General features: G+C 40.4%; 1 protein-coding gene and 1 long non-coding RNA gene across 3 annotated transcripts in view; one reads left to right on the top strand and one right to left on the bottom strand.

Moving 5' to 3' along the window:
• The window catches only part of LOC135501708 (uncharacterized), a 39,930-nt gene that overhangs the window by 4,441 nt on the left and 22,120 nt on the right, over positions 1-13,369 (bottom strand). For both annotated transcript variants that reach the window (XM_064793953.1, XM_064793954.1), the window contains 3 exons: positions 1,433-1,587; positions 532-785; positions 308-381 (listed from right to left, as the gene is read on the bottom strand). In XM_064793953.1, coding sequence (XP_064650023.1) covers positions 308-381; positions 532-785; positions 1,433-1,556 — 452 coding nt within the window. In that variant the 5' untranslated portion in view covers positions 1,557-1,587. The remainder of the gene's footprint in view (positions 1-307; positions 382-531; positions 786-1,432; positions 1,588-13,369) is intronic.
• Positions 4,842-9,472, top strand: LOC135501600 (uncharacterized). Its single transcript, XR_010449618.1, has 6 exons — positions 4,842-4,898; positions 5,789-6,469; positions 7,041-7,165; positions 7,509-7,748; positions 8,098-8,350; positions 9,243-9,472. It is a non-coding gene; the product is annotated as an uncharacterized LOC135501600 (long non-coding RNA).

The raw sequence follows: 13,369 nt of genomic DNA, 5'->3' as shown, positions 1-13,369 counted from the left end.
TGCGGAGGTCCTTTAAATCAAGCTGACCAATCAAACATGATTGATTTATCTTCAGCAGACCAGTGGTATTCACCATGTTAACGACTAAATTGCCTGCCGAAAGGTCAAGGTATGTATTGACTTTCACTCGGAGGGGGTCTGGAACTGTAACCTGATAAATAAGTCTCAATTTCTCCATCTATCTAGACATACCACGCTGGTAATCCCTCTGTGAAAGGCCACCTCAGTAAGTTGGAATGCCAGAATGCCCATTTCAAGGAGTGCACACCTATGGGGCAATTTACCTCTCGGCAAAGTGGATACTTACGTATTAGAATGCAACGGCCCAGTGTTTGAAACCTTGTCTTTAAAAGCTGTCTTGGTTTGTGTTCCCTGTTTATCCTGAAGAAGAAAAGGCGACTTTTCATTTCAAAATAGAAATATCAGGCAGACATTCGCAGTGACGGTGATCATATTCAAAAGTAAGCGTTGGGATATAACGATGACATAAGGTTACGCCGTTAGTTTACTTTGATGGTTGCTTCTACTTACATCTTTACTTGGCGATGAAAACTCCTTTTTATTCTGAGCATTGTCCGTTGTCTGCCAATTATCCGGCCGTAGCCCAGATTCGACACTACCCAAGCTCGACGTGACACTAATTTTTTGGTTTACACTGTTCATACTAAATAACGTTTGATTTGATATCGTGTCGTAGTTGGATCCTTTGTCCCACGACAAGGGCGTCTCATTTCCTGGTGACTCTTTCTTTTTGTGGTGCCGATAGTGCGAGTGAGATTTCTCATCTAGAAAGATATTTGAAAACAATAAAACTCATTGAGGATCGATATAAGCCTCCAGGTGGTAAATTGTTTTTTCTCAAAACAGTTCCGGACTCCATATTTTTACATTATCCTGTTCTAAGCTGTAACGTACCATAAATGTTTGCTGTTATTATCATGCTATTGCTAATGCATTAATGCAGACTTAATTTGTAATACTCCAGCATAGGACACAATGCATCGAGGGTCCACAAATGTCATGGGAATAAGAAATTAGCATTATCAAGATGAGGGTAGGAGTTAGGTCATACACTGCTGAAGACAGTTAGAACCAACGTTTATGCGGTCCACTAGAGCTTAGCATGGTGATGAACTCCAGAGGGAAAACCAGTTCACCTACTGTACAGTGACAGATTATCTGCAGACAGGGTGGACTTGGGATATAGCAGTTATGGTGAGGTCCTTTGTGGCCAAGGGGTATGTTAGTATACAGCTTTTCTGTTGCCATGGACGACTCGTTTATTTTATGTGTTATGTTTTATTTCCTTTCCTTTTTTTGGAAACTAATGTAACTTGTTGCAAACTAAATAAAAATGTTTTGTATATAAGATTTCATATTTCGTGTTTGGCGTGTTTCAATATTCACAAAAAGCTTTCATTAGCAGACGTACCGGAATCTCTGTGTATCTTTTGCTCGGCACTCTTGGAGTACATATCTTGCTCTTGTTCACCGTTGGTGTCATGCATTGACATCGTCTTGCTTCGACCACAACCCATCTTCATGTGGAACTTCATTGAGATTGTTCAACCAGTGCACAACAGAACTCTGCAAAGACAGAAAGAAGAAAAGTTTGAACACTTTGTTGATATCCATCAGATGTTAAAAGTGTTGTGAACGCTTGAACGCTGGTCTAAAATGCTTTGAAATAAGACCATGTTATAAGGGACAATGTAACGCAATACAAGTGTAGAGTAGAATGCTGAAGTTTCTACCAGATCAGAGCAATAGGCCTACCACGTAAGTCTGAAGTGCCAAGAATCTGAAGAGAACAGAGCACATCAATCTGAATGATATATCCTGAAAGATATTTCAGCTTCCACAAGCAGAATTGTTAGTTGGTCCTCATTCACCTTTCCCTCACCTCATTTTTTGAAAGTTAGTCCAGAAATAAGAAGTGAAAGCTATCCCCAAACACCACCTTCAAGAGACGAATCCATAAGAGTATCAGAAAACACAACTAAGACATCCACACTGTTTCCTCAAAGTGATTTGACTTACATATGACAGGGGGGTGACACGATAGGTGATAGTGAGATTGTTAGATGGTAGTCAAGGCAACTGTCAAAACAATATGCAGGTTCAACTGGAAATCCCAACTTTTTGGTTGTGACTTTGAGAGCAAAGTCAAATGTTGCCATTATTATCAAAGCCTGCAATAAGACAGCTGGATTCAGTGAACCTAAGGGATCGATATTCTGAATAAGTTTCCAATAAATATCTTAAACAACCTGTTGCATTTGTACTGCAAGAAAAAAGTTTACATCAAGATGCAATAGTCGTTTGTCTGTGTGGCAGTTTATTTCATCTTACCGGGTAAGTTCTTTCTGAATAGCAAAATCAACCTCTCTGGTCATCAACCCGGAACTGCTAGTGTCCAAAGGTAGATCCTGCTGATTAAATACTGGCAGTAAGAGGGGATGATTTGAGAGCCGACACTAACCCATGTCTGGCGGGGCTACGTTCAGCTTGACTGAAGGATGATGGGGAACTAATGATCTGAGGAGGTTAGGTGGTACTATGTGAAAACATTGTAAAAGATTTGATGAACACGACTGTTGCTGCTGAATTCCCAATCAGTTATAAACGCATTACTATCCCGGAAAATCGTTCTAAAACCACACTCACATTGTTAAGAGGGAAACCTGTCTCAACTCCGAAAATGTCAGCATCCAATTTCAAAGTCCATCAGAAGTAATTCCATACAAGGTTTCCAGACTAATGACATTCTGAAGTCGGGTCTGGTAATCCTAGCCAAAGCCACTGCATCACCGTACGGTTGAATTGATATCTTAATATGCATTGGCTGAGAGGATAAGGCCGGGATTGAGAGAGAAATGAGCTGTGGTATTCAATCTAGTCTGGCACCGAAAACCAAGTCGCTTAGGATAAATCATTCATCTTTTATGAATTCTTCTCAAACTGCTGAAATTCAACCTTATGCGAAATATAAACTATAAGCAAAGATACGCAGATATGCAATTGAGACGAGGCAGATTATTTTTTCTGATTTGCCTCCATCGTTGTTTCTGTCTCTTTGACATTGATCGAGGTTGGCAATGTGCCGGATCAATGAGTTTCTTTCAAAATCAAATGTCAAGATTAACTAGAAAATGTCAAAGAATTATGCGAAGTGTTGCAGAGTTGCCGAGAAAAAACAAAGAATCCATTGAAAAATTCTTACTCACGACAAGATAGCTTGTGCAATATATCTCAAGTTTTTTATTACAACACTCGATACATACACTACATTGGTGATTCAGCTGTCAGAGATCAGCTAGCCTCATGGAGGGCAGCATCTAACCATATCCCCCTTTCGACAGATATTCCCATTTGGCAGAGTACCACATCCGGCGGAAATATCAAAAAATTTCCCCTTTAAAAACAGACTTCCCCTTCAACATAAGTTACTGGCGGTGGCACCCTCTAAGGTCAAAAGATCGTGAGATTTTCCTTTAACAATAGTTATATAGAAAAAGCTTCAATCGTCATTGGATTGCCCCACCTGGAAAAAATAGGCATGTGGGTATGTGGGTATGTGGGTATGTGGGTATGTGGTATGTGGTATGTGGTTTTAGATACTGCCGTGTGGCAGAGCCAGAGGTGTATTGTTCTCGGCGGCATCAATGACCATGGATAGGGCCTACACCCCAGTCCCTATACCGGTATACCGGTTATCCTGAATAACAGGTTTTTGATACTCCTACACCATATACAATCGTTTGAAATATCGTGAGGCGGAACTATATTTAAAACCACCGATTACGTCAGGATGTATACCGGTATGCCATCCTACTTATGTAATCCTTCAAGGGGGACTATAGGCAGGGGCTAATGAGAAAATCTCATGTTTTAATAGTAAGACAATCCTGAGGAAATTGGGGACCCGTCAGGCAGCAACTAGTAGGCAAGATAAAGTTATATACACGGAAGTTGCCAGGGGTCTTTCTCATCCCACAACCACCAAATATCTAGACGGTGAGCACAACAGCCCCTGGCCATTTCATTTTTTACATAAATTCAAAAAACTTGTCAAGCACGCAGCAGGAAAGCTGAAAGCTTTCTGCGAAGCGCTACTCTGGTTTAACATGTGTGCTTATCCAGTAAGTTCACCACTTTTTTCTACCAGTTTTCATTGCAAGAAACTGTTTTAGGAAAAACTGTACTGATTAACACCCTGTACGATTTCTATAGACCCAGTCCATAATAATCAAATAAAAAGTTTATTCATTTATCAGCTTATGGCCAATTAAATCCCATTACCAATCTGGCTTAATTGGCCTGAATTACATCTGACACCTTTGTTTGGTCATTTGAGGCAACAACAGACTCTGTCAACCATGAAAGAAAGTTTGGGTGTGTTACATAAAACCACTACCTGTCACATTTTATATGTTCCAATGCTTGGTTCAAGCATGCAATGCAAGCAGAACATTTGTTCTGGCAGGGTGTATATGGTTCTTCCAAAAAGAACTATCTCCAATTTTGACTTATTTCAACATTCTGAAATAGCAACATCATTTGTGTTTAGCATCAATGTTCTTAAAGGTGGGTATCACCGTGACTGTAACTGAATCTTGACATTATCTCTTTTTACAGGCAAAAGAGATAAAGAAAGCACTGTAAATTTCTTTGTTCTTTTTGGCGGGAAACTCACATTTATTTCCATAAATACAAAGGAATAAGGTCAACCTCTGCCAAAGAAAGGCATCATCATTTTTAGGAATTTAGTTTAAGTAATGATTATACAGTACTAGCAGTGCTGTAATTTACACATTTGTGCCAATTTGTCATTTCAGCTGACACAACCTTGTCCGCAATTGCATTCGAAGATTCTCGTTTGATTTCCAAGAAGAAGGGTAGGTATTCTCATCTGACTGGTCAATAGAGGTGCCACTGTCAAATCTGTGTTATCGTTGGTAAAATAAACCTGTAACTTGACCCCAACAGGGCCTCTGAAGGCAGTGAAAAAAAATTACAGACTAATAATCTGCGAGATATATGGAAAAAGAATGAGTCACGATTCATTTTGGCGTAAGAATGCATCAATTACGAAACACATCTAACTGTTATCCCCATTGCAACTTTATTATGTGCACTTTTTCTAAGAGATCAAAGATATTAAAAATTCAACTTATTGATGTTTTGTATATTCAAAATAAAACATTTTTATCCCAAGAAATGTTTTTTAAATGCAGTGATATATTTGGTACATACATCATGAATAGCCACTGACTAAATCATATTTTGGTCATGAAGAAAATTATATAAATTGACAGTGACACTTCTATCTGCAAATCGGGTTGTAACCATAGTAAGATGGGAACGAGTTTAGAATCCCCGATCATGACACCCCAAAAAAAGGTCATCGGTTGACTAACCAAGCACCACTGTTCAATGGATTTATAGTTGAATGCGATCAAACTTACGTCATTTCCGATCGGGGATTCTAAAGTTTAGCCGTAAGATGTTGTGTGTTGTGTGTGTGCGTGTGTTTGAGATGGGATTCAAAAAGGGTGTGGGAGGTCTACGGGGAGGAGGGACTCTAGTCGCTGTAGTGAGTGCTGGAAGTGTGACTCGGTGATCAATGTTGTGATAGTTTTGTAGCTATTGTTGTTATTCTAGTTGTTAGAGTAGTTATCTAGCTAGTATAGTTGTTAGAGTAGTTATCGTAGTTATCTGGCTATAGTACAGTTGTTATTCTTTTGGTTTCGTGTTTCCTGCTTATCATCTTTTTCAACCTATTCAGCTTTCAGTTGTCCAGGCCAGGCCAGGTGACCAATGACGATGATAGATCGGGTTCGATTCAAGCTATACGCTTGGTGTATTTGGTTATCGTGACTGGCGACTGAGTCTAACTCACGTCCAAAGCGCGGTGGCTGGGTCCCAGGCATGCTTGCCACTTTGTTCCACAGTCCTCATCTAAGTTTCGACGGTGATGACATGGACTTAGGTTCAGGGTACGTGATCCCCTTGAGTCATTGTGGTTGATTGATGGGGGCAATTAACGGTTGCGTGTCGCTAGTCATTCAATTGGTCCCCTTGTTTTAGAGTGTTGGCGGGATAAGTCTTACGACTGTTAACAATAGTAAGCAATAGCTGGCCAGCGATCCCCTACCTGATCTCGAGGGGGATGGAATGACTGGGGTTAGAGGCCTGTTGTTAACCTGCGGAATTTCGTCGGACGAAATGTCAGGCGTGTCCGTGTGGGACTTGTGCTAAATCAGTTTAGTACATATGACGAAGACATTGGGCTCTTTGAATAACAACAGTGTTCTCAACCTCCTTGTGCCTCACAAAACTGACATATATACCCGCTGAAATCGACAAGACGGCGATGAAGAAGGAGAGCCGGCCTCCAGCTCGAGAGCCGAGAAGACACTGGATGGACCTGAAGAATATGTTGCTGCCAATGTTGGAGCCATACAGGGTAAGCATCACTTAGTCGTCAGTTACGTCTGGATTAAAAGAAACATTACAAAGATGTCAAAATAACTCTGAAAAAAGTATCAATCTGTCAATGTACAATTTCACCTTTTATACGTATTCACGTATTGGGGTGCCACACTCAAATTCTGCTATTTTGAAACCGCTTCAACCAATTTGGTTCCAGAATACAATTGAATGTGCTTTATTGAATTCGCATCAACTGATTCTCATTGAAACTTGTAGTGTGGGCGGTAAATATGTATTAAAACAGTCTATTGGCAGGGGGCATGCATACTAGCTTGTTCCTGTCTTGATTATCTTCTAATTACAACAAAGGGCAGGGACTTTCATCCGCGAAACGCACGTACTACAATATGCGGCAAGAGTTGCACTTTTGCATGCGCATTAGGCCAAGTGTGGTGCAGCTGTTGCGAAACTGGTGTAGCCAATTTGTAATCCGGGTAGTGCTCTCTGGAAAACAGTTTTAAATCGGATTCAGCGAGAACACAGCATGCAGTAGAAACACTCAGAAATTAGATAAACCCCTAAACAAAAAATATGATTCTTTTTAGGCAGCCCGAGCCAACATTGTACAAGGGCCACAAGGACAAGGGACAAGGGACACAAGAACAAGGGACACAAGGACAAGGGACACAAGGACAAGGGACACAAAAGACGATGTTACGCAGTCTACAGGGTGAGCATCACTTAGTCCTGGTTGATATTATATCTTCCTATGAAACAAACTTCGTAACTGTCTAACCAGTGCCACTTTATAAATGAAATGGCAAGGGCCATTGTGCTCACCTGTTGACATGGAACAAAAATGGACTCAGTCACAGTCTTTATTAACAGTCTTCAATCATTTTTGTGCACACCTCAGCTCGTCCTATGAAAAAAGGCAGAAAGTGTCGCAAAAATAAAACTTGACACTAAAAGTGATGACCATCTCCCCAAAGGAATGAAAATATTTAATTTCTTTTGGCTTCAATCTATGTAGAGATTACCCTGTATTAAATGAATTTTTCCTTGTTTTCTAGGCTATGCAGATGACTGGAGATGATGGCTGTTGAGTTGACCCAATGACTTCCACCACAATCTACAATGACGGAAGCAAGAACGACTCTCAAAGACCCAGAAAACAACAGATGCCAACACTTCGCCCCATGATAAGATGCCTTCATACCCATCCATCGACAATTTGGGGAAGACAGCCTAATTGACCTTCATGGGGATCTTCCTGGCAGATGTTGTATGAGGAAGGATTCAATGCATGTACAGTAAGATAAAGCGGTGTACTTAAAATTCAATATTATGATTTGCCCTAAAGCTGTTTCAATGAAAAGGCTGGGCTGTGTTTAATGGCATTCTGAAGATTGCGTCCGAAAAAAAGGTTGAGCTAATCTTCATTGCATTCCTGCAGTTATGCACTACTGAACTAAAACATCTTGAAAAAGCGTGGTCAAAAATGTCTTTGGACAGACAAGCAGTCCATGCAGACACAATGAGTTAGGAAGTTCTGCGCTTAGGGTTGAAGGTACATTGCCCAGTGTACTCTAATTCTATCAAAACGGCTCAAGTCTTTAATCCTGGTAAACAATGGATTGACCTTGATATTTTGTTTTCCAGCCATGCTTGGATGAGGGACTGAGAGTCGGGTAGATTCAATGGATGGAATCGTCTCGCTCACGGATATCGGCGGTGGACACTTACATCATGTGACATTCGAATAGACTTTAATGACAATCGAAATGATGCTATAAGGGGACTCTGATGACTCTAAGGACATAGAGCCCTTCTCGTTATGTAATGTGACGCCATATCCAGCAGCCACCATGGAGCCAGCTCATCTCTTACATATGGAAGGATGCCATCTCATACGGTAATAATATAAAAAATTCAATTTCTAATTTCTGCCTCATTGCTTTGCTGTGGCTTTAGCCTTATTTAGGGATTGTGAACAATTAGAAACATTGTTAAAGAGAAAACTTCTTAGATTGATCAGACCTCTGATATTAAGAAGTTTGCATTGACTTATATATGACCAGACAGATTTGTGTCTGTTGTTATTCTAAGTAGTTCTGAGAGTCCTGATGATATTTTTGGAAAGTTCACTACATTTGTAAAAATTACCAGAAATTTGAGAATTTGAAGTAATTTGATCTCTCCTTAGAAGTTTTCTCAAACATTTCAGTGTTGTACTTGATCCGTTATGATCTTAAGAATTGTAGAAAAACAATGCACCTTCACCGCAGCGTCTGCAGACCGGTGATCCAGTGCCTCTGCCAGCAATGAGAGGATAAGTGACACTTTCAAATCACTGTCCAGAAAGGGAACCTGTAACTTTGCTGGCCATAGAATGATGTGTTCTCAGTATAAGCAACCAGATTTTCTGAGATTGGCTCATTTGATGATATTGGGGAAAGAAGAGCAGCTCATTGGTGATTTTAAATTTAACATCTGAATGCCCCCTCCCCCTCTTACCAACTGCAATTAATTTTAGGGCAACTCACTGAGTAACCCATGCATTGGGCTGAGACTGCATAAAATACCCCAATCATCAAATCTAGTCATAAGTTTTGTTTTTAAATATTGACCCGAGAAAGGCAATTTTTCACAGTATGGTAACGAAATGGATGTCAATAAAGTTGGTGCTTTATCATTTCTGTACTAATCTTTACCTCACTATTGTGGAATCTAATGCGTTCCAGTGCATCATATACTTTGCTGATGATGGTGTGCACCTACTAATATTACATTATGTTCCTTTTCAGGAGATGAGCCATCCCACAGAAGGGAGGAGAATGTCGCTGATCCAGCGCATCTCTACCATGCTCCCGTCGCCGTCAAGGAGGTTTGATTTTTGTCACCGTAGGCCTTGCCCTTTTATTGCAATATCTGATTGAAAGGTGATTTAATAACAATCCTAATAATTTGTTTTCTGATTGCGAGAAGGCAATTATTTGCCTTCTTTCGGGCAATGACAAACTCTTGCCATGGCTCAAATTAGTACACATTTAAAAAAGAGTTTAGAAAATGGGGGAGGGTGTCATAAGGTAACCAGGGGGAACCAGTCTGGGCCTGTCACAAGCCCAGAAATTATTTTCAAGCAATATTAATAAGAAAAATCAAAACGTGGAGGGGACGTTCTGGCTAACAGGACAGCCAATGGGGTAAGTTGGTACCCAAACAAAACATTTGCAATAGCCTAAGGTACATTGGGGCCCTACCGGCTGCTTCAGATTTGATTCAAGCAAAAAATGATCTTTCTGCTTAAAAAATCACCGAATTCATCAGTTATTGTATTTGATTGTCCATCACATGAGACATGGGGTTCACATGACATTCGCTTTGCTCTGACCCCAGGCAAAGCGAATGAACATGTGTGTCTTGATGGAACTGTAGGCCTTTTTACTGTTTCTTGATCTCTTCAGTACCACAGAATCCACTGACATTTAAACACCACCTGGGCCCAGGCGCCAAAGATCCTTCGTATCATTGGCTGGCTCAGCTGCTCAGTGTCTTTACCTTCATACTTGAGACAACTGACCAACAACACAAATCTCGTGAATTTTTAATTCCTCGTCACTTTTTAATCAATACCCGTGAACAAAAAAGAAACATCTTTCAACCAATTTCACCAAGACAAGCTTTTTCAATAAAACATTTGTTTTATTGAAACTAATTATCAGAATAAGACTGGTTCTTGATCCTATACCTATAGCGTCACAGGAAAGAATCTTAGTCTTTTTCTTTGTTTCGATTCAAGAAGACTTTCATTGCAAGAGCATAATTTTCATGTTCTGCAGGTTATGAAAGATATCATTTTGCCCCATCAAGAACATTTTTATTGGACATGGTACTGAATGATTTGAGAAAAGTGTAACGTCAATGTGTAAGACGTTTTATATTGTCATATATGTATGTAATTATATTTGTAATGCATGTAAATCTTGTAAGTAAAATAAAAGAGATCTAAGACTCAACTTGCAAAAAAAACCTGGCAGACCAACATCCAGTCTTGCCAGGTCAAGCTACCTCTTTTGTCATGCAAATACATGTCACCTCTGCTCCTTTTGTCATGCTAATTGGCAGCCTCTGTCCAGTTCCTGGCCATGAGAAATGTGGTTCTTTTGTTATTCAAATTGGGCCCTAAACCTGTTTGGTCATGGATTAATGAGAGCAGTGACATAACCTATTGTTCGCTGAAGATGGCTCAACTGAAGTCATACACAATAGGTTTTAATACATGCATGCAGAGGTTAAGTGCCAGCTCATTGTTAGCTTGCTCATTGTTGAAATTGTTGAGTCATCTAGTGTAAGATCTCTGTTCAGCAGTGTCTTTTTTGGACATTCTAAAGGGGAAGAACATGTGTGATAGAACAATTATCTCCATGTCTTGTCCTTTAATGGGCATTGGAGTGGCAAAGTGACTATGATCGATGTAATGTACATGTATGAAGTCATTATGGTTGTAAGCGCTGTGCCTGTCACCTGTGTGATGGAGTTGATGACTCCCTCTGATTGCGTAGGTTTTCTCCCGTTGAAACGGTTTTCCTCCTACACTGACTTTCCAAGTTGCCATGTGAGGATAATTCTTGGAATGTATAACAATAAATAATTTTCAAAAGAAAATGATTTTAATTTGCTTTTCTTCTTTACTTGCCTGGTGGTGCTCCGACATTGTCATGCATTTAAACCAACAAACTGGTGACCCTGTTGATGAGGGCAGTATCTAAAACCACATACCACATACCACATACCCATACAACAGACTTCCCCTTTAACATAAGTAACTGGCGGTGGCACCCTCTAAGGTCGAAAGATCGACAGATTTTCCTTTAACAATAAGTTAGAAAAAGCTTCAACCGTCATTGGATTGCCCCACCTGGAAAAAATTGGCATGTGGATATGTGGGTATGTGGTATGTGGTATGTGGTTTTAGATACTGCCCTCATGGAGAGGGAGGAAAGGGAAAGAACGTTCAGGTCCATCAGACAACCACGCAACGGCCTGTGGAACTTGGAATCATCGGGATACCTAATCATTCCAATGTGATTGCTTGTCTGCAATAGTCACATGCAAATCAATCACCTGGATTAGTGTGTACTCCTTCATCTAATTTCATCTGTACCCCGTCATCTAGATTAGTCTGTATTTTAGTGTCATTGCCTACAAGACACAATTAGTGTATCCACAAGGAGGTTAATGACTGCTCTCACAGAGTGGGTTCATAGCTTGTTCAGCTGCTGTATCACCTAGCCCTTGGGCTGTGGGGCAAAGACTGGGAGAGCGAATGCTTCGGCCATGTCATGCATGTATGTATCGACTGGATTCCTGGTTTTCATAACCTCTGAGCATTTCCAGCGTCTGTCATCTGAGATGATTCATCGAGATCTCAAATGGTTAGATGATGACTAACTGCACAGATTCTGAAATGTACTTGAGCAAGCACTAAGAGTGGCAACCACACTGGATACATGCTTGGATTGTGAACCAGACACTGTGAATCGACACACCACCACGCTCAATTCAAGACCATTGACCATGCCAATCATGTCTCTCACATCTCCCCTCAAAAAATACTGTGGGGAAATATGCAATATTATCACTCATTGATAGGAAAATGACCTATGCACATGTTGGCACACAGAATCTTTTCTCCGATCCAAAATGATGATAGACTACACCAGTCAAAGGCCAAAAGGCAATCAAGACCACTAGATCATCCATCATGATAATCATTTCCCAGATGTCCCCCAGCAAAACAATAAGAGGAAATAAGTGATCTCATTGCAAATAAATCTGCATGTGACCAGTGCAGATGAGCTAATCATCAGCCAATAGAAACATTGATGGAAGTCATTATGGAGTGTGAGTAGGTATGAAATGAACAATGTGATAAGTTTGTAAACAGAGACTGACGAACCGTTAGATATGCCTCAACTCCAATGATAACATCTAGTTTATGGTTTGATTTTAAATGGAAATTGGACCTGCTCGATCTGTTGTATGAGCAGTGCTGGAAATTGTCGTGATACAGAAGGATCAACTTAATTTTGTTGTTTTGTCCTTTGAACAAAACACTCAACCCAAGATTGCCTCATCCTTCATATGAGATGTAAAACCGAGGGGTCTTGCACCTGGTACCCATGTCAGGGCAAGCAAAAAGAAATACCAACAGCTTAATGGAGATGGGCCTATCCTCTGGCCGAAATTGAGTCACAAGGTCATTGAACCCAATCTGTGCCTTATAGCATTGTCACGTAAACGGTGATCTCACCTTATTGGTGTTACTCTACCTGGGAAACAACACCTCCAAGGTGCAGAGAAAATACTGCAGAACAGGAAGTCTTAGTGTTCCTACAAGTCAAACAAATGAATACTTGAATTCATATTACCGCGGCATATGTCCCAATCATCTTCAACTCCAGTCACCAAAAGCTTGATCTCAAATGTGAATTGCTTAGAACAAACCCATCCTGTTTTCAAGGTGGTGGTCTCCTGAGCCTGTGGGGGAGATACCTTGAAATATTCTAGGACATTCTTCCAACGGGCCAACACTCTCAGTGTTAATCTATCTGTGACTCAAGTGATAAAGTGAACATTGCTGAATAATCTTGGGAGGGGGACTCCTGCATGAATACGCTTGAGCTGACCGAGACCACATAAGTTCTCGAAAAATCCATTTTTCACAATAAATACGGCCAATAATCATTTGACTCACTGTAAGTCACTCAACTCCATGTACAATTATTGTGTTTCTGGAAAATGAGATATTTTTATTGCTTCAACCTTCGATAATCATTGCAGCAGTGAGAATAGGGAACTTTTTGACCAAGACAAACTTGGGCTTAAACAAAGCAAATGCGCACACTCAGAACACGCCAGAAGGCCAAAG

Source organism: Lineus longissimus, chromosome 17 (assembly GCF_910592395.1).
Source record: "Lineus longissimus chromosome 17, tnLinLong1.2, whole genome shotgun sequence".
Lineage (NCBI taxonomy): Eukaryota > Metazoa > Nemertea > Pilidiophora > Heteronemertea > Lineidae > Lineus > Lineus longissimus.
Note: the sequence above shows the minus strand (reverse complement) of the source record. Positions and strands in the feature narration are given on the sequence as shown.